Genomic DNA, 22,221 nt, shown 5'->3' with positions numbered 1-22,221 from the left:
CAGTGCTCTTTTCCCTGAGGCAGCCAGGGTCAGACTTTCAGCCTACAGCAGGATCCCAGGTCACAAGCATCAGCTTGCAGCAGCAAAAGATTGCTGACCCTTGGCCTGGGTAATCAAATACTGATATGAATTTAAGAAAGCTTTTAGGACCTATTTACATACCATTTTATGGGTCTTTTTAATTTATAAATAGGAAACACTGCCCAGGGGATGTGTTGGATCAGTGCATCGTATGAGCCGCCTCTACCAGTGAAAATTGCTCATGAAGCCTTGTTAACAACTTAGAGGTATTCCCTTCCCACAGAAACCTAAGAGAGAACAAGTAGTAATAACCCCATATGAGGACCATGATGATCACCAACCAAAGGAAGTTGTGCCATAGTGAGTGAATCTATGTGAACAGGTTGAACTATGTCAGTTTTGGTGGAAAGGAAAGAATTATGAACAGTCATTTTTAATTAATACTATAATAACATGGTGGTATTCTATATTTATTTCTATTGAAACGAAGTAAGATTATTCCATAGACAATGGTATCACAATTAAATTTACATAACATCTTGTTTAGCAGGTATTTGTCTGATGTGTTTATTCTGGACCATCATTAGTGCAGAGTGTTATGCTTTTGTTTGTGACTTATAATCTTCTCCAACAATAGCTGCATAAAATGTTATAAAAAATGAAAACACGATAAAGGATTCTTATTAGAATTCTAGAAGCAAAAAACAACATTAATGGACACAGAGAGAACTTTGCTCATTTAGGTCAAAAACCACTGATCGGTAATACAAAAATAGGCATTGAATCCTTGAGAAATATCAGATAAAAATTAAGGTACCTGGGCAGTGAAAACTAATAGCTTGAACAGACATAGTGTAGTACTAACAGTCCATGAAGCAATTGTGTTAAAGTATAACTTGAGGAACAAATTCCATCACTAACTGCGAAATTTCATTTTTATGCCGCTGTTGAACTTAATTTAACAGGCTTTTTAAATGCCTTATTATTTTGATTCTGTCTGTCTATAGAAAAAGTATTCTATATCTTGCAAAATATTATGGGTGCACCTTTTACAATTGTATTTGACCAGTAATTACCCTTCTGTAGATCTCTTTCGTCAAAGGAATATAGGATTTCACATGCTCATCCAAGAAATAGAGAGGATCACATATAATTTCTGGATTAAATCCTTCATTCACGAGATGTCCTTTCTGATGCTTGAAAGTTGTAGTAGTTTTCATAACCTCCTAAAAGCAAATAATGAAAATAAAGTGCAACACTTAAATACAAATGGAAAAAAAATGTGATTAGTGAATAAAATGGCTGTCTATTTTAGATGGCTGTGGCTTACTTTGGAAAGGATGATCTAACTACCTACACTGCATGCATGATTATGATAATGCACTAAATATCAAAATCTGATTTTAAAAGTAACCTCCTTTAAATTCATCTCTATTAAAGCCACAGGCAAACTGATATGTTTTTGTTTTTAAACTGGGATTGAACCTATTTGATTTGATTTTACTTCCATTAATGTATTAAGTTCACAGACTACAGTTTATGGTCACTAGCTGGCAGTGTGCACAGAGCTGGCTGATTATGTGGTGTTGGCTCTCGTCTTGTTTCCAGCGGCTAAAATTCATTAAAGACAGTTACCAATATATTAAATACTTTCCTGATGTTAGGGGTTTTTTAAATGTAAACAATTGCTGTAGCTGCTGCAGATGAGTATGGGATTACGAATTCATGGGTAAGGTAGACCACACCCAATAGCAAATGAGAAGGGAAGTAGAGCATGAAATATCTCTAAATTTTGATTCATGCTAGGAGGCAAGTTTGAGAACCTCTGGACTTTTGCTTTTCATGTAGTAAAGACTTAAACTTCATTCTCATTTTAAGAACCTATTTGTTTTTCTCTTGATCTGTAATATGATTAATTCACCCTAGCCACATTCTCCAGGGGTCAGTCTTTAGGTTCTATACTGAGTCTGCTAATACATTTGCCAATTAGAGTGCAGACAGAAGTGCATCTCCCTGTTTTGTAACTGAGAACACTGCAGGAAGCATTCTGAGGTACAGCAATTCCCTGGACCAAACAGAAGTTCACTCTTGGTTCCAGTGGGGAGAGGAATCTAGCTGCTTGTTGCGAGTCTACAGCTAGTTTCCCCTGGCAGTGGCCTCTGCTCTCTCCTAGGCCTCACTTTCAGAATGGAAAGGAAAAAGGGAGAAGAGAGAGCTCATGCCACAGGTTCCCCAGCTGTTGCTGGAGGGTGGAGCAGGTGTATCGGAGCCCTCCTGAAGCAGGGGGCTCTAATACACCCACCCAACTCTCCAGCAGGGGCTGGAAAACCCTCAAACCGAACTCCCTCCTCTCCCTTTCCCCTCTTCCCATTCTGAAAACTTTGCAAGGCTGGAAGGTAGCGCAGACAAGTTACAAAAGACAGTCTGTTTTGAAATGTCTTCATCTGATCCTTCATGAATTGAGGGTTGAGATTTTTGTCCAATCAGCCATTTTTGAAGCAGTCTGCAGCCATGCACTTGTGTTTGGTCATGGCTATAAACCACTTTTTGTGACAAGATTGGGTGAAAATTGTCACTTCTGTCTGTGCCCTTAGTTTCCTCTACTGGCAGTTTTTGTGAAAGTAACCACACTGGCATTTTGTACAGGCACTGAATAGCTGCTAGCTGGTAATAACTTTCAGTCATTACTCACTGGTTTTAATTTGAAGTTATTAGCCAAAGAGCTTGCATTTCCACATTGTCCATATTGCTGTAGTGGTTTAGATTTGAAATGTTAATAAGAAACATTCACTAATTTTTTTTTAGGGAAAAAATGGATTATATATAGAGTTTTCTGTGGGAATGAATTTCTGATAGAAAAGATCTTTCTTTTTTCAAAATGAAGACCATCTGCATGAAAACTTAAGTACTGGTGAAAAATTTGGTTTATCCATTAGAAAAGTTTAAATGATGACTCCTCTGCTGCTACGTGGAAAGGTCTTACTAATTTCACTTTCAGGCACAAAATGAAATTAACAAAAAGCCAAAAACATGATTTTTCAGCTAGGGTTTTCTATTTGGATTGAAAGGAACTAAAACTAGAAATGCATAAATATACAACAATTCAGTTTTTACCATGCACTAAGCTGCTCTCTCCTGAGTCCGTAAATTCCAAAATCTTTTTCCTAAGAAGAATGGTCCATTTGCTAATGACAGTTGGATGCTTCAAGGTATATCTATTTGTACTGCAGGATTACCTGCATTCTATTTGGCTTTTGGCTTAGTAACAAACTAAAAAGCCATAAACTCAAGCTACTGCTTAAAGGACAGATAAACAGAGTCAAATCTTTGCCATCTTTGTGGAGCACAGGAAGTAAAATCTCTGTTGTCCCCTTCTGTATCAAACCCCCGCAGTTCCATAAAGAAAAGTTCAACGACTATTTTCCCAGCAGAGGGCACTGTTGTTCTAAAGCATCTTGTTGATCAGCTCATCTACTAGTGTTCTGACTTAACTGTAAATCTACACTGACAGCATTTTGAAAGCACTTTATCAGGTATGCTTCCCTTCTATAAGTTACAAAACCTCTTCTGAATTCTTAAAACTACATCTTTTACTAACTTCCTGCCTACTCTCTTTATGCTTTACCTTCACAAATTACTCCATACTCATTTTGTCCTTTCCCTCATTATTCCTTCCATTCTCCAGTCCTTCTCTGTAATATAGCTTCATTCTACATCTTGGTTTAAGGGTGATTTGTTTTCGGACACAATTATGTACCTAAGTGACATTTATGCAGCCAATGTAATCTCAAATTTTTGGTACTTGCATAACATTTGGATAAGGAAGTCAGCATGTGCTCACTGAACATACCCAGTAGAGCTGTATATTGTCCGGGTAGATATGCAGTGGCATACACCAACCTATGCATGAGACTAGATAAAGCCTGAAACTCTAGCCAGGCACCATCTCATGACTAGGATCACAGGAGAGTAGGGAAGGAAAAGACCTCACAAGGTCATCTCATCCAGCCTCCTGCTCAAGGCAAGATCATTCCTGACTCAGTCATCCTAGCCAAGTGTCTATCCGATTTGCACTTGAAAAATTATAATGATTTTCCAGTGATTCCACAATTTTTCTCAGTAGCCTGCTGGTATGCTTGACTACACTCACAATCAGAAAGTCTCCAACCTAAACTTCTCCTCCTAAGGCTTGAAGCCATTGCTCCGAAAACTGTCCTATACAGCTGCAAAGAAAGCCTGTCTCCAACCTCTCTATAATTGCCTTTTGGATATATGAAGACTCTTATCAAATCCACTCCCCCTCCATCTTCTCTTCTTCAGATTAAATAACCCTAGTTCTTTCAACCTTTCCTTATGAGTAATATTTCCTAGGAAAATCATTTTTGTCACTCTGTGCTGAAGTAAAAACAAATACCACTTCATTGGAATAAGTTAAAAGCAAGCTTCAGGGCTGTGAAATAAGAGCTACATTACCAGGAGCGGCTCATAGATAGCAGCATTGCAAAAGAACAGCTAATTTGATGAGTGTAACACGAAGACCATTTAAAAGGAAAGATGGTCATTAGCACCTGTAGAATGAAGAGTTTAGAAGGAATCAGGTAGAATATAATGAGGCATGAAGTCAAGTCACAGAAATACTTTTGCCTGCTGCCACTGCCAGGAAGTTAGTTTTATCTATCTGTGATTAAAGCTATACTGGAAAGCATGAAATGTGTAGATTCATGCCTCCTCTGAGTGAGGGGACTAGAACTTGCTCCATAGGCAAGTACACTGTTTACAGAAGTGGTGGGCAAAATGGCAGCTCTGGCCAGTGGCTGGACTCCCTTTCCCAGCAGCCCCTGCCTGTGCGGCTCCTGACTGTTCTCCATGGATCCAAGACCATGATCTTGGGGTGGTGACAGTGCAGGTTCACGGTAGAGCTGCAATCCACTCCCCGCATGTCTCTGCCTGCAGAACTGGCGCTTATCACAGGGGTGTGCAGGCAGTGGATCATGGTTCTGGCCCAGCCCTGTCCCTGTGCTATCACTGCCCCAAGATCCTGGAGTCTTTCCAGCCCTGCCCTTCCATCTCACTCCTGGCGGCAGCCCCATCCCAGCTGACCACCCATGTGGGTACTGCCTCTGGTGGTGGAGATGGGCCAGGGTGCTTGGCCTGGTGGTGGCAGCTAGAGGGAGCTGCTGCCACAGGGGCTGCTGGGAAATGGAGTCTACTGTAGGCCCAGTCCAGCCCCAGGGACAGACTTTGCCCACCCCTGATCTGTAGGATTAAAACCAGGGAGAACCCTGCAACAACACCACCACCACCGCCTTGCTTCTTATGGGAATGTGTGCTAAACCATCCTAATTTGCCACAGGGAAAACAGAATCTCAAACCGTGTATAAGTGCCAAAAACTTCAGTTACATGGGTGCATATATGCCATTTATGTTCATTAAAAAAAATAGGATTTTGCCTAATCTGTTTTGGGGGGACCATGCAGAACTGTAGAACGTATTCCAGAACACTCTGGCACACCAAAGTGGGGGCTGTTGGCCCTGGCACCCCCCAAGAGAGTGTAATATGGGTATTACACCCCCTTAACATGCCATAAAAAGAATACCTGTATTAAGGGTCTGAGTCCATGCATTCTTGCCCGGTCTTGCTCTGGGGAGTATAGGAAGGGAGCAATTTGTACCCTTCAAAAGTGCTATCTCTGCAATTGCATCCCACTGCTGCTGTCTTTCTGGAGCTGAGAGCAGTAGGGCCCAATTTGGCCCTTGGATTGTAATGTCTTCTGAGCAGAATGTGTGTCCTTTATCTTTTGTAAAGTACCATGTCACTCTTTGAATTTGTATAAGTAAATAATTAATAATGATCACTTCAGGGACATGCACATTGAGAAATGCTTTTAAATTAGTTTATGTCTTCATTTTATTTATGGTTGGTGTTATCACACATTTGCATTTGCTCACTTGTATAGTGGCACAATTTTTAACGGGAAACATAATTACTTACCCAGTGTTACCAGCATTACCTAAGATATTTAGTACTGAATGGATTTATAAAGTGAAATATTTTTCATTAATTATTGAAAACATATTTGTTTATGTTTAGAAGAATAACACTAAAATATTTAAAAGCTTGGTAGGATTTTTTCATTTCCTTTCTTAACTAACTTTTGAAGCTAAGCTGTCTGTAAGTGGCTTTGTTGGTTCAATAAGAGAAGGCCAATTTGCAGGAGAAACAAAATCATAAGCATAGGAAAGAAGATTTTTTTTTTTTTACCATGATTCTCACAAACCGTGGCTGGGCATATCTTGGTAGGAAGTCCATGACGTGTTCATAAAGTCTCTTTCCATCAAACTGTTGGTCAGAAATAAGAACTATAGCTACCATCCCTATCCTTCCTTCATAACCTAAAAAAAAAAAAGGAAAAAAAAAATTCTTACGAACATGCCTTCCCATAATAAAAAAAATAATCTTGTATTCCTCAGCTTTACAGTACTTACTAATGCTGACACAGGATTTTGCCCAGTGTACAATAAGTAAGGTCTGAGAATGCTCTCCCCCATTTTTAGGATTATCCAAGATAAGATCCATTCTTTCATTATTTCATTTTGCAACATTTTAAACGCATTTCAGAACAGGGAGTTTATGTAAAAGATGCCAGCCATTTCTGTTGTTTATCTGGAATTCTTTCAGAGTGAAAACCATGTGTTATGGAGGGACAGCATAAGGCCCCTTCACTGCTTAAATTCTGTGCTGGGGATGGAGTGGCTAATGACTGCATGGGTCACTGCTAACTGGATACTGTCCCATAAGCCTTGTACAGAAGATGTGATGGGGTGGGCTCAGGCTTATCATGTGGCCAATTGGGGCACATCAAGGGAATGCAAATGATGTAGAGAAACTACATTTTCTTTTCCATGTTCTATATCAATGGTGCTCAGTCTCTGTCCTTCAAGCCAGATCCTACTCTCAGCACTGTGTCATCTCACCCTTGGGGCTCTCCAGCACTCCCCTGCTGTCAAATTTTCAAGGCCAGCAACCAGATGACATGGCTCCATACACCCAATCCACTTTGTCAAGTTCATTTAGGAAGCAGCTATGATGGTGAGGTTATGGCTGTTCTTTATTAGCACACATTTGGATGCAACAATTTCACTGGCAAATACAAGACACTTACACAAGTTGCACTTTTCATGCTATTGGGGCCCCTGAAAGTACTCTACAACTGTGCTGTGACACATGCACGGCTGCAGAGCACTTTTAAAATGGTAAATTGCACAAAAAATTAACTGTCCCCACATGAGCTACTGGATGAAGGTGCTATGCTTTAGAGCTGCTTAGGGAACTTGTGTTCCCTAGGGTTCATTTTTCATGTTTTGCAGGCTGGACTGATGCAGCCCAACCCCACCCCCAAGGGCTGTCAACAGGGGGAGGAGGATAGAGGGAGCAGCACTGAGCTGCCAGCTGGGGTTTGCTGCCTGGCTGGAGGTGGCAGGGTGGAACAGAGCTTCCCTGTCTCACAGCCTGCCCCCAAGCTACCTCAGCTGGGCTATTGGGGGGGAGCCTAACTGGGTCCACAAGGCAAGGGGGCTCCATTCCAGCCCTCTCCCCTCTAGCTCAAACGAGGCAAAGCAGAGAGGGGGAAAGGAGAAGCATAAGCTGCCAGGTTCCCCAGCCTGAGCTGGAGTGGGGACAGGGGGGTGGGGCATGGAATGGAGCTCCCATTCCTTGTGGGCCCAGCCTGGCTCCCCCAACACCCCAGGTGGGGTAGCTGGGGGAGGGGTGTTGTAAGGTGAGGAAATTCCATTCTACTCTCCAGCCCTCCAGCTCCAGCCAGGCAGCAAACCCCAGCAGGCAACTCTGGTGGGGGACAGGCTGGGCTGGGAAGAAAGGTAGTTTAGCAGGCTCATTAGAAGCTTCTGGAGTGCTCCTGCCTGCTGGCCAGTGCAGACAGGCTCCAGCCCCCCTGGCCCAATAGGTAAATGTCTGTTGGGTTGGGGGGGAAGGAGTAGCTCTAACTCATGGTGCTTTGTATAAAGTGCCATGAGTTAGAGCATGGCCGAGATACATCTGTCAGCACCCACAGTGTTTGGCAAGTGCTTTGGGATTTTCTGAGCCTAAAGTTGTAATAAATGCATGGAATGGTATCAGATTACTGCAATCAAACTGCGGTATCCTCAAAAGCCAGGCAGCTCTGCTGTAGGTTGTTTTAATGTGAAGAGCTGCATGGTATTTATTGTCATGCTCTACCAGATAATAGCAGTAATCCTTCTGCAGACTTACCTGTCAATAGTACTTAATACCAAGCTATTTGTATCCAATTGGGAGCTCCATTTGCCCTAGTCTGTACAAATTGGAAAATCATTTGCTAACTCTCCACATGTATAATTGCATGTAATTAAGTATGTAATACTTATCTCAACTGTTCAAAACAAAGTAATTGTGGAATGTGAAGTAAATAAAGACTTTGTCGGGAGTCTGGAAAGTATCTGCTTTTTGGGAAAATTGTTTAAAATTTCATGCCGTGTGGTACATTCCAATAGTAAAAATATTTATTCTCTAGACATATATTGAGGAGACAAGGACAAGCCAGTCCAGATATGCATGTATTTCTCACACCTCTATCAATCCTTTTTAAATTCTTCTTGACTTTTCTGCCCATCCATAGAGACTTTCACTATTTCCTGTGCATCAAATATTCTGTTACATTGTATTTCAAAATCTCATTTTCAACTGATAAAGTAAATTCTGAGTTGTTGAGTAGGCCCCACTGATTGCCTTTTATATATGAGTTAACTTATCCTTCAAGTTAAACAGATGGAAGAATATAATAAGAAAGTAGTATATTGCTGCTGCCATTTTAACATTCTGAAAGTATAAGAGTTTTCTTACCTTTTACACTCACTCCATATACATTGGCCTCTTGAACAAAGTCCAACATACCAATGACTTCAGAGACTTCTAGAGTGGCAACATTTTCTCCCTTCCATCTAAGGAAAAAGATTGTATCAAAAGCACATGACATATCTCATGCTGTATATTTATGTTTACATATAATAGGTACTTGCCATTATTATGTCACTGTTATTTATAAGTGAAAAAAAGAGCTAACTAAAGCATTTTGGATTTACCTTCTCTTCTGCAGATGCATCTTTAAGACATAGGAAAATGCTTCTGAACTAGACATTCAAGAGTTCTACACCTGTGAGAGCCTTGTCAGATTTGCCTATGACTGACCTTCCCTGGGCCTGTTTAATTTTGTTCCCTTTCTGGAACTTACCCAGCAATTTACTTTGGAAAGCTGGATCTTAATGTGGATTCACAAATTACAGAGCAAATACAAATACAAGGTTAAGATGGTTCAAGGCTCAAGGGCAAGATTGTGCCTGAGGAGAAGATAAGGAGTGGCAGACGTAGGCCTTCTCAGGTAGAAGTGGGATAGGATTTTCAAAAAGCTACATCATAGAGATCAAAAGCTAGAGCCAACAAGGCTCTCATTATTAAACACTAAGGCTATTCAATTTATTAAGACCTAAACCTAAACCAGCCTCTAACCTGAGGTCAGAGACATTTTCTCTCTTTCATATAAAACCAAGCACACTGGTGACTTGCTCAAAAATTGTAATAAAAGCTTCCCTTAAAGCTTCTGACAAAAACAAAACCAATATTCAGCATTCACAAGAGTGAACAATAACTCAATGCTGTATGTGTGTTTCCATCCAACTGCTATTACTATGAACTTCATAACTGCACCTGAAAGTGTCTCCCATTCTGTCAGTGAAGTAGACAAAGCCATCCTGGTCTATCAGCAAGAGATCCCCAGTGTTAAAGTATACATCTCCTTTCACAAATACATCTCGTAACAATTTCCTTTCTGAGGCTTCTTGATTTCCAGCATACCCAGCAAACGGTGCTGATTGAGACACTTGGCCAACCAAAAGACCTGCTTCACCTGAAAGAGAAAAAGTTACCTTAAGAGCATAGAGCATAAAACATTATACTGAAGTACCTTAAAAATGTCAAGACCTCCATACTACAATGTTCATATAATTATCTACAGAACAAGAAAAATAACTGATGAAGAGAAGGTGCACAGCATTACTTTCTTCCCTCCTAAAAATCTGGAACAATGGGCACTTATACACGTGACGCTTTTACCATGTATGCGTGACAAAAATATCATTTTGTGTGACTTAATGGCATACTGTACACATGCAAGAGTTTTGGGCGTTTTAAATGATCTAATTTAGTTTACAAAGTTGCAAATTACAACAATGCAGCTGTCAACTATCCCCCCAGCTGCAGAAAAAAGTATTGGGGCCCACACTGTTTTTGCCTTCAGTGGGCCCATGCAGCCAACAGGAAGCACTGGGACCACCTGAGAATGAGCTGGCTTGCTCCTGGAGCTGCACGGGAAGGTGGCAGGAGGGGAGCTGGGTTTGCTGGCAGCGGGAGAAGGCAGCAGCGATTGTGCACAAGGAAGCCTGGCCAGATACTCCTGCAGCTCAGAGGCACCCGATCCAAAGCTTCCCCAAGCCCAACTGTGCACTGTCTCCGCTGCCTTCTCTGGCTGCCAGCACACCCAGCTGCCCTCTTACCACCTCCCCGTCTTGACCAGGGGCAAGCTGGGCATACTGGTGTGCAGAGAAGATGGTGGGGATGGTGCATGGGGCACTGGATGCCCAGGCAATCTCAGGGAAGTGTTGCATTGGGCACCGAGGCAGTACCCGGTCAACTAGCAGCCTGCCCAGGCTTCCAGCACCCCGTGCACCATCCCTGCCTCCTCCCACTGCCAGCAAACCCAGCTACCCTTCTGCTGCCTTCCCACACAGCCCCAGGGGCAAGCCAACCCATTCCCAGGCAGCCCCAGCCATCCTGCAGGGGCCTGCTGAAGGCAGAAGTGGCAACGGGCCCAATCCTTTTTTTTCTTTCTTTTTTTTTTGGTGGAATCTGCTAACCTCTTTTGTAGCTGGAAGGCAGCACCCACCCCAATCCAACTCTTCCCCAAGCCTGCCTGCTGGAAGCCCTCTGGGAGCTCCTGCGTGGGCTTGGGGAACAGTTGGATTGGGGTGGGTGCTGCCTCCAAGCTGGACAGCACCCAGCCATCTAGCAGCCTGCCTGGGTGGCTCTGGGGGACACTGCAGACATTTAGGGAAGGACCAGGGTCCTCCAGAGCCCAGGGGCTGCTCAGCCAGCTGGTAGCTCATCCCCCAGCTGTGGGCATGCTCCAGCTCTGACAAAAAAAGAAAAAAAGGATTGGGCCCCTTGCCGTAACATGATGGAAAAATTGAAATGGTGGGTTTCAATGTAGGGGGCATAGAATAAAACCCTGAGGACTAAACCACTGCCATGGACAAGCACCCAACGAGAAGAGCTTAAGTCTGGACCTGATCATCCTCTGATCACCAAAGAAATCATTGCAGTGTTTGTTTTCCTGAAATTTTTCCCAGTTTGAACGAATCCCTCTGTGCTTGAATGTGTCATAGAACATGTCCACAGACCTAAAAACTCTCCTTGGGGTTCACATAGAATACAGGATATCACATCTCTACCATAAATCTGGGTCTCAGAAACTCCTGTCATTGGCATTCCAAAGAAGCCGTACTATTGAGGCTTTTGTATTCACATCCTTCCCTTTTGTATTCACACCCCTGAAGGTGACTCTCAACCTGGAACAAGGGATACAGGGAGGGGAGGAGAGATTGCGAATCTCTGTGTGGCCTTTGGGAATTCTTTCCTAGATGTGACTTGCCTCTTGATCCTTGCATTTCCTTGAATAAAAGGACTGTTACCAGCTAGCACTGTTGCCATTAACCTTTCTGTGGTAGGAAAGAGTAATAATGTGGTCCCATAACTTTTTCATACTGGCCCTGTTTAAGGGGAGAAGGCACATGCTATATCCTATAGAAGGATAGTGCACAGTAAATATTTTCTCAGTATATTGTATCCATGGGGGTTATTGACCTGTATCTAAATCTGTTTTTGAGGTTAAAAGATATTTACAACTTCAAGAGATATTGTTTATTTCCAACAACAGACACACAAAGACTTTTTCAAACACTCATTTTTCTTCATAGTTGCATATCAGACCCTGTTATTAAAAATCCCTCTTTATGGTTTTGAACTCTAGATACAGGGGAATAGAAAGGGAGGGACCAGATTACAGCTCAGGAAAACAGCTGGTAATACCGCAAATAGGATGCATGCTTTAAAAAACAGGAAAAAAGAAGTAAATGGGACAAAGTGCAGTGGGTTTTACATGGTGTGATCCTTCATGCTAGATTTAGATTGCCGTTTCATGACCCCCTGATTTTACTTTAAGTATTGAGTTCATGCTAAATAAAAAATGTAGATTACAAGGGTGTCTTCTGAACATGCTATTGGTAAATATCAAGTGCTAGAGTCATATGGCTAGAGCCAGCCAACAAATAGTTCATGAGTTAAATCTGTTCTAATAGTTAACTATGATTGACAGATTAAACACCCTTGAGTTTCATAATGGTACTCTGTACTTTGGTACCTTTCATCTGAGGACCTCACATCACTTTACAAACATTAATTAATCCAGTCTCACAGAATAATATTATGCAACATTACTGTGTCAATTTTAACTATGGGAAAAGCTGAGGCAGAAACAGAAGACTGCTTTTTCTCACAAGTCTGTACCAGATGAGGATCCAAAAATTCGGAGTACCTAGAGTTCTGAGTGACTAGAATGGATCAGCAACCCCTAGCATGCATTCCAGAGCATGGCATGCAAAACCATTTTGCTTGGCATATCACAGCTGGACTGGCCCCCTGGCTACCAGCCATGGAGCCTGGGCTGCTTGCAGAGGGCAGTGGGGAGGCTGTAAGCAGCTGCACTGGGGTCCAGCTCATCCCCGGCCCAGCTCATCACCAGTAGCTGGTGCACACATGCCTCAGGGTGGATGGCAGGGAAAGGACCAGGCCTGCATTGCCACAACAAGGATCAGGTCCCTCGCAGCTCCCCCGCCATCCACCCTGGCATGCCAATAACATACAAATTGAGGTATTGGGATTTTTTGTCACTCTGCCCAAAAACATTACCAACCCCTGAACTAGAATATACTAGTATTAGTTGTTGTCATAGCAGTATCATAGCTCTTAGGATCCCAAGCTATAGACCAGAGCCCCATTGTTTTGGGCACTCCACATATGAAGCAAAAAGACAGTCCCCACCCCAAAAAGCTTACAGTCTTAAGTTATGATTCCCCTTATAACACAGTTCCCCTCTACCCCTTACAACACATGATCCCTGCTACCTGAGAAGTAAATTGAAAATCCCAACACAGTTCATAGCACCATGGGAAGTATCCGAGCTGTTGCAAAGTGTGAAACACTATAAATCAGCTGTTAGCCAAATAGTATCAGATGGCATCTAGGCCTGGTTTTTTTGTCTGTTTAGTTTTTGTTTTTATTATGCATTACAGCTATGAATATATTTGGAGACATAAGCAATTTGTATTTTTCTTTACCTTTGAGTGTTTTTACACACCACCCATGTTTGTCCTTCACAGGTTCCTCTTTCCAGACATCATATTTAAGCAGTTCAAAAGAATGGAGGAACTAAATTAAAAAAAAAAAGCGCACAGACAATTAAAAGAAAACCTCCACATGAGGGATGCTAGTAAAAGGCATGAACCAAACTCCGTTTAAGTAAATGCAAACTCTCCTATTGACTTCAGTAGACTTTGGAGCATTCCCAAAATGTACTTCCATTAGAATGATGAGGGAAAACTTCACTGCTCCCGTATGATGAAGAAACCATTCATTTGTTGGCAAACATTAAAATTAAAAGCAGGAGATATTCATCTCCTTTCTTGATGAGGAAAGGAAAAAAGAAATCCAGAGCTTGAGACTATCCTCAGAATTGCAGTATTTAAGATGATATTAAGAGGAGGACTAGGGATGAGTGGTCAGATACTCTTAATTCTGCTTCAAAAAGAAAACACACTGCTGTCCATTTCAGTAATATATTATCCATTACTAGAACTCCAGAGGTTCTTAGAACAATTCTGAATTATACTTCTAGGCATCTCAAAAGTTACTCGATTCAGATGGAAATAGACGTTTAGGGCACAGTTGCTTGATTTAGGTTTTCCTACCTTCATTATTTGTCTTTCAAAGTTAAGATTGCGGAGAGATCAAAGGCATTGCCTATTTATTATTATGGTCACGGGAAGGCATTTTTGGTATCCCGGATTAAAGCCAGAGTCATTCCGGATATCATTATTCTGTTTTATGTCAATTGATTTACTTCTTTATTATCACTGTTTTTGAATTTTTTGATTGCATCTTAGTTTTTGTGGTCCACATCGACCCAATGCCATTAAGAATAATGACTGAAATTGTCAAAGCATTATTATTAGTGGAAGACATCCTAGGCTAAATCTCCTGAAGTTTATTGAAAATCGCAACCAGTATTCTGGTATAGGAGATTTATATTTAAGACACTGTGGATTTACTTTTTTTCCCTTTCTTTTGAAGAGTTTCTGAAAGCCTTTTGGGTCTTTTGTTTATCTTATTTCTGAGAAACAGAGAATGAGATGCAGGGGATTTACTCTAAACCAAACAATAAGTCATTATGTAAGAGTTATTTTTAGGATCTAAGTCTCCTTATTTCAACCAGAATTTGTTCTGCCTCTCCTTGAATGCTATGTTGATAATAACTAAAAATCTATATCATTTGAAAAACACCTTCCTATGCATAGACATTTTTATTAGGGCCATCACTTAATCAAGATTCACACGTGTGATTAATGCTTTAATTGTTGCTTGCTTTCATTTTTTTTTAATGTGTTAATTGCACACATGGTTTTGGAGTCTGCACATGGGCTCCACTCCACTGCTGTCACCGCCGCTTCCGGGATGCCCCACGGTGGCAACGCAGAGGACTGCAGGGCAGCCCAGGCATAGAGTCCAGGTGGCTGCAACAGGTGTAGAGGGGCACGCACAGACATAGACATTAATCTGCAGCCTGCACATGGCCAGGAACGCAGCTCAGTGGCATGTGGAGCAGTGCCTAGCAAGCAAGTCTGTGAAGGGAAAGGGGCATGGGTGGGGCAGATCAAAGCCCCCACAGTGAGGGAGGGAGTGAGGCTGGGGTCAATGGGGTCCCGAGTTGGTGTAGGTCATGGGATGGAGCTGCGGGTGGCTCATCTAGGGGCGGGGGGGGGCTCCCACTGCTGCACAGACTCCAGAGGAGGCATGGGGGGCACATGCTCCCCAGGTTTGTGTGTGGCAGGCTGCCACTGTGGACTGGGTCTCTGCACCCTAGTGTGTTTGCCCCAGGAGCCATGTGCAGCCCGTGCCTCATCCCCTGCCCACCCAGTGTCAGGATATACAGCATGGTGTCACGTGACACAGAGCCCGCCTCCGCCCCACACAGATCCGGAGGACATGTGCCCCCCATGCCACCCCCGGAGTGTATGTAGTGGCAGGAGCCCTCCCTGCACCCCTGGAACCTGTGGTTCCATCCCATGACCTGCCCTGGCCTGGGGGCCCCATTCACCCCAGTCCCACTCCCTCCGTCACCATAGGGGCCTCAATCTTTCCCCCATGCTCCTTCCCTCCCCCATGCCCCTACCCTCCCACACACACTTACCTGCTGGGCGGTGTCTGTGTGTGCGCGTGTGTGTATCTGTCTGTCTGCCTCTCGCTGTCAAGACACAGCCCCCCCCAGCCCTGCTTCTGCCCCTCACTCCTGACCCATAGTACCCCACATCCTGCCAGGGTATGTGGGAAACCCACTCTAGACCCCACACCTTCACAATTTGCCCCCATACACACACACCCCACACCCACCCCGCAACCATATAAAGTACCTGCATAATTTTGCATAACTTTGAGTTTTTCTGCACATAATTTTGAGTTTTTGGCTGTGCAATTAAAATTGTGGTTAATTGCAGCTATTTTTTTTAATCACACAACTAAACATGAGCAATTTTTTTAATTGTTTGGCAACCCTAATTTTTATACAGTGGGATAGTATATTTTTGGCCATTTTTTCTCCATTACACCATTGCATTCCTACTGATTTTAGTAGAATTGTACTGCTGTGAATGGGAATTTATCTTAGAATGTGTTTTAGTGAGGAGGAAGGGGGAAGGTCATTTATTTTTGTTTAAATCAATCAAACATTGCCATATAGTAAATGTGCCCAGACATGTGTTGACTCCCTCATCTCCTCCCTATTTGTGCATTTCAGGTTCAGAGGGAATCTTTCTTTACCTTCGAGAAGATGCTAGCACGGCCCACAGCACCTATTTTATTGACATAGTTGAAAAAACCAATGTTTCCTTCTGTGGAGCCATAGAATTCAAATATTCTAATAGGGCCAAATCTCATCAGAAATTCTTCCCAGACTGCAGGTCTTAGGCCATTTCCTAAAGCAATGCGCACTCGGTGGTCTCTTTCACCTTCATTCTGTGGACAGAAGAAACATTCTTAAATAGTTGACTGGTCCAAACAAGCCAGAGATGGTCAAATATTTTCTAATGGAACAGTTTCTCGTTGGAAGATACTGATTTGCCAAAACTGAAATATTTCAAAGGAATGTATTGATTTTACAGAAATTTATGATAGAACATTATAAAAACATTTTTTTACAGCAGCAGAGAAGGGCAGCCTGGCCATCAAGCCCAAGTGGAAATCACTGTGTGTGACTCACATGACGGGAAGGGGTGGGGCTTTGGGGCATATAAACCTAGTGACTGAAGCAAGTGACTGTAAGCAAGGGAAGCAGTTTGGCCCTGCATGCTGCAGGTAGAGGTGCTCCTGGGAGAGAAGGGTGGCAGAAGACAGAGTGGCAGGAATCCAAACCACCCAGGATATGAGAGCTCAAAGGGAAGCCTGGCTTGCAGGGTGACATTGATCCAGAGTAGGGGAGACTTTTAGCTTGTGAAGCAGCTTGATTGCGTTTATATTATGCTTAAGCTTGATAACCATAAGACTAGATTGTGGCTATGGGGGAGGGGTGGAGGCCACAGAGAGGTTCCTGGTGGGGCATTCAGTAACAGCCTGGCCAGAGGACAGGGGTTCAGAGGGCTAAGGGCTGGTCTGGAGCGTGAGAATACAGTACAGGGTCAGGGGCCTTGAGCATGCAAGTGAGAGACAGGGCTGGGGCCCAGAAGGCAAGGTCTCGGGCAGTGTACCTGGGCTGAGGGGCACAGCCAGAATAAAAAGGCCAAGGCTGGGAAGGTTCAGGGTTTGAGGGTCAAAAGCTGCATTGGGGCCCAGTGGCTCCTTCTGAATGAATATTGAGTAACATCTGTGAGGCATGGCCATGGCTACAGGGCCACAAATATAGCCCAAAAAGCAGCTGGTACCCTGAGGCACTGATAGGGTCAGAAGGGCCATAATTTTGTGCCCAAGGGGCAAGATGACCCAGCTGGTTATGGGAAGTACTAGCTGGCTAAAGTGAACTGGGGCTCAGTCTGGGACCCTGGAGCAGCCTCCCTAAACACCACAAAAGTATCAACAAAGTGTGGCAGGCAAGATGGAAAGGGAAGGTACCCAGAGGAGCCCTTGTGGGGCAGGAATTACTTATTCAGAATATGTGAGAATACTATTGTTATACTACTGACATACTTGATGTTAAACATACCCCAACACTAGGTAGGTCAATCTAGGAAAGTCCTAAATGAGAAGCATCTCATTGTGGACCTTGATTCTGACCACATAAGGTCACTCTGATTATCTATGCCATGGGCAGCATGGGTAGAACATGTTAAATCTTTTTTTTTCAATTCAGTGGCCAAAACAAAAACATGAAAAAATATTCATTTTAGACCAAGCAAAATATTTTTTCCATCCAGACCAAAGCATCTTGTTTTATTTTCAAGTATTTTACCAATTTAATTAAATTTACACATATAACTTTTAAATAAAGCATAGTTTCGGAATAAATGTTGAAATATTTTGGTTTGAAAAAACTGAAACAAAATGTTTTGACTTTCTTAAATTAAAATATATATATTATCAGTCAAATCTATTGTGAATTCACCCCTATTTTGCAAATTCTAAAGTTGTATGTTTCTACACTGTATTTTTCATGTTAAAAAAATTGCCCAGAGCTATTGGTGGGATTCCCTGTAGTGGGGATGCAGATATTACTCTTCATGTAGAACAAATGTTAGGAATGTATGTTTCCGTGCTGTGCTCAGCCACCTCTCTTCCCTTCTTCACTTGTGGTTGTTAGCCCCATACAGGTATAGGTGTTCAAACAATTATGAACCACTTGGTGGTCAAACTATCATGAGTTACTGCACATGCAGAATTAGTGCTGTCCCCTCTCTGTCACATGCTCCACAATGGTGACACTCTACTAAAACATTTGTGCAAAAAAGGCCAGTTCAGTAACAACAGAAACTGATTGTCAGTGTAGATTTTTGAGGTATTATAGATTGTAAGGCAAGAATGGGCCACTGTGATCATTTTGTCTGCTCCCCTGGGTTGGAATGCTGTTGTAATAGCTATGGTGATCCAGAAAATGTACAAGAGGCAGGGGTTTTCTTGTGATTTCTGTTATTGGACCAATTGTGCACTTGGGAGAGATGTTGGACAAGCTTTTCGGCATACAGCACCCTTTTTGAGGTGAATCTGAAAACTTGTCCAATATCTCTCCCAACTATACATTTTGTCCAACAAGAAACATCACAAAAAAACTGTGCTTCTTCTGTATAATACAAGTCTTAGGGCTTCCCTGAATTAATTGGTGTTTGAACTCCTGCCTACCTTGATTTTAAAATGATGGCTTACTCAATAACGTTACTTAAGTCTTTTTTTTGTCTCATTCCTTTATACCTTGTTGCTTCAAAAGTATAGTACTTATCATATAGGCATGGATGTCATATAAGCTTTAAGGAGGTTTGTGCTGCTTCCAGTTGTGGCCCTGACTGTATGGTTTACTACCCTTCCCTGGTTTCTATATGGAAACCAAAGGCCAGCAATGTTTTGTAGTGGGGGTCACTTTAACAGAACTTAGCTGCAAGTACAGGCTGTTTCCAACCCAGCCTGTGCAGCCACCGCTGCAGCTGCAACCACAGCCTCCAACCATGCAGTGCTACCACCTCTGCATAGCATGTGAGTTTGTCTGAAGCTTGCACTGCTAATATAATCATTACCTTCAAGCATGTTACTGGACTCATCCACTCTTTCCTGGCACACTTCAATTTTTTGCTTGCTAAGTCACAATCTTTCTGCTTTTCCTTCCAAATCACCAACTTCCAGACACCTTTCAGAATTTTCTCTAGTACACCTTTTTTATTGTTGGGCCAGATTAAAACACTTTCTCCTTATTCTTTCCTCTATAAAACCCTTCTGCTCCACTAGTCTAGCCTAGCTGATTATTCTCTTATTTTCCTTTATCCTTGGACTGTTGGACTTTGGGGAGTCATCTGTTTTGGTTTGAATTTGGGCCAGCAGCTATTTTGGCTTGGTCACTGCTCCCATTTCACCTTGACTCCTCTCCTACTTTTTGGACCACGTAATCAGGCTTTGTACTAGTCAGCTGATGTGCTGACCTTAATTGCTCCTTTGTTCCTAATCCTCTGAACTGTGCAGTCAGACTCAATTTGAGCCTGATAGTCATGTATTGCTTTATTTTTCAGCACTTCTTCTTCAGCACAATTGCCTGAAGCATAGTAAAAGACTTATAGTTTCATAGTTTCTAGGGTTGGAAGGGACCTGAGCAGATTATCAAGTCCGACCCCCTGCCATGGCAGGAAAGAGTACTAGGGTCAAACAACCCCAGCAAGGTGTATATCTAGCCTCCTCTTAAAAACCCCCAGGGTAGGAGCCAGCACCACTTCTCTTGGAAGTTGGTTCCAGATCCTAGCCACCCTGACCATGAAGTAGCGCCTCCTGATATCTAGCCTAAAAATTTAGCATAGCATAGCCAGAATCTTGCCTTTATAAAGATTGGTTTATGGGGTTTTTTGGCATTTTGGATTTTTTTTAAAATATATAGAAAGGAAAAGGGGCCATTTTGCCATTGATGATACTTGTTGGTCTTTCCTCCTCCCCAAATATTTTTAAAAAAATCATAGAAACCAATTCAGCAATTTCAAAACCACAAGGAGATTAATTATCGGCATTTCACTACTGTATAGAAGAAAATCCACTTAATTAGTTATGAGCCTGGAACATCTGAATTGCATGAGGTTAATCATTTCATCTTGCATTCTTGGGGTTTTTAGTCAAATCCTGTTGATACTTCTCATAGTCCTTTTTGCCTACTGTCCAACCTTCCAGCTGTCTATTGTTTACATTATGATTCAGAGTAAAAGTTTAACAGCCTGGTGTCCTTTAGAAGGGCTAAAGTTAGAGTCTGACATGATTCTCCAGTCACTCTCACCAGTTTCACAGCAGCATAACCCCACTGAGTTCAGGTGGTATGGTACAATGGAAAAACTGAAAGCAGAGCCAAGCCGATGTGTGCATACGGTAAAAAATGAACACAGGGCCAAGAAAATGAGAAAATAAATGTGTGATCTGTACTACATATAGAAAAGAATAACATTATTTAAAAAAATGCAGTTATAAACCAAAACTTACTTTGGGCTGGTGACAAAGGTAACGACAAATTTCCCCTATGTATAGGAACAGTGTTACATTGTATTTTGTACAGTCACTCCAAAACTGGCTGGCAGAAAATTTCTTCTTCAGAACACAAGTTGCTCCTAGTTGAGGAAGCAGTGAGAGAATTGAATAAATTGAAAATTACCATTAGGACCTGTTTTATCATCTGCCAGTGTTGAATACTACCAATTAAACATTTCTTCAATAATCTAACTGATGCTCAATATCACTAATTCTAAATAAATTGGGAAGGGTCTTTTTGTTACATGGGTCTAGCACAATGAGGGCTAGCCATTCCTCTTTTGGAGGTCATTGCATAGCTGCAATATGGGTAGAAATAATTATTGTTACTTTGCCTAATAATAAATAGTACTGAATGGACCCGATTTTATTGTCCTATCAGCTTTACACAGTGTAACTTCATTAATTTCAATTGATTTATGACAGATTAAAGTGGTGTAAACTAACAAAAGAATCAAGCCTTTGGTGATATTTTTAGCATTTTAGAAAATCCCAACCTAAATATTTTCCTTTCTGTTTCCAAAGGAAAATCTTATGAGACCTTACCACAGGTATTCTTCACGCTTTTTTTCCTTATAAAGCTATGCTCCTTTCTGTAGAAAAAAGCACATTCCAAATTCTGCCCTAACTTAAATGCTGTGCTATTAAGTTGCCTTTAAGTCAAAGCAAAGCTAGCAATTACCATTTAGCAACCTCCGGCCCCCTTATGAAGAGGCCATGTTTTAGCAGTCCTGCTTTCTAATTTACGGATACCAGTAGCCCTGGGAGTCATCACGGAAATTACAGGGGATACATAGCCATATCTGTCTTTCCTTTGGGTGCAGTTTGACTGGAGTGTTGACCTGATTTTCAGAATAGCTTCTGAGTTACCCCATAATGCATACATACATGCATGATGGCACTGATAGTCAAGCAGCCTCATATGTTTTATATGCCCTGTATACCTGCTTCAGCCTTTTGCTGTAGGGTACAACATGACTACTAAGCTTATGTCTGCAGTTTTATTAATGCTACCCATTCTCGATCCCTTGAAACATTGGGCCATTCAGTATGTGGAGCCTCCCCCAAGCTTTAAAAATTATAGGTACACATAGCCTCATATACAGCCTCATATATTGGCTGCATACTACAGGTGGTGATAGCAATGACAAAGTAATAAAAACTACATTTTAGAAGTCTTAATCAATTTAATATTTCCTGAAAGGGGTGGTATTATATAACTATGTTAATGGCAGCTATGCAAAACAGTATATTAGGAGATGTTTATTGTTTAAAACTGGAGGAAGCATAAAATGTTTATTGCTTAAAGCTGGAGGAAGACAGCATTGTTAAAAGACTGGCTGATGTCCAGTTTAATATCCAAACAAAAAAGGCAGGAAAAAATGCACTAAAGATAAAGGGCTAATCTGGTTTCTATATGCATACTATTAAATTTATAATTAAATATATTTAAAGGTTTAAAAAGAAACCAAAGAATAGTGTCATTACCATAGTATCAGATTACTGGAATTCGTGGATCTGGATCTGTGGCTATTTTAGCTGGCAAACACAGAAGTAGTGCTTGCAACTGCCATAACTGGACATGCTAATTG

At 42.0% G+C, this 22,221-nt stretch overlaps 1 protein-coding gene across 5 annotated transcripts in view; it reads right to left on the bottom strand.

The window, feature by feature from the left end:
- Nucleotides 1-470: 470 nt before the first annotated feature.
- LOC109297493 (long-chain fatty acid transport protein 6-like) overlaps nt 471-22,221 on the bottom strand; it is a 33,318-nt gene continuing 11,567 nt past the window's right edge. For all 5 annotated transcript variants that reach the window (XM_019517277.1, XM_019517279.1, XM_019517281.1 and 2 more), the window contains 7 exons: nt 20,585-20,709; nt 16,259-16,453; nt 13,504-13,594; nt 9,761-9,959; nt 8,900-8,997; nt 6,284-6,414; nt 471-1,247 (listed from right to left, as the gene is read on the bottom strand). In XM_019517277.1, the coding sequence (XP_019372822.1) occupies nt 1,071-1,247; nt 6,284-6,414; nt 8,900-8,997; nt 9,761-9,959; nt 13,504-13,594; nt 16,259-16,453; nt 20,585-20,709 (1,016 nt within the window). In that variant the 3' untranslated portion in view covers nt 471-1,070. The remainder of the gene's footprint in view (nt 1,248-6,283; nt 6,415-8,899; nt 8,998-9,760; nt 9,960-13,503; nt 13,595-16,258; nt 16,454-20,584; nt 20,710-22,221) is intronic.

Source organism: Gavialis gangeticus, unplaced genomic scaffold (genome assembly GCF_001723915.1).
Source record: "Gavialis gangeticus isolate Ggan-Ray unplaced genomic scaffold, GavGan_comp1, whole genome shotgun sequence".
In the NCBI taxonomy this organism is placed as follows: domain Eukaryota; kingdom Metazoa; phylum Chordata; order Crocodylia; family Gavialidae; genus Gavialis; species Gavialis gangeticus.
This window is presented reverse-complemented; position numbering and strand designations above follow the sequence as displayed.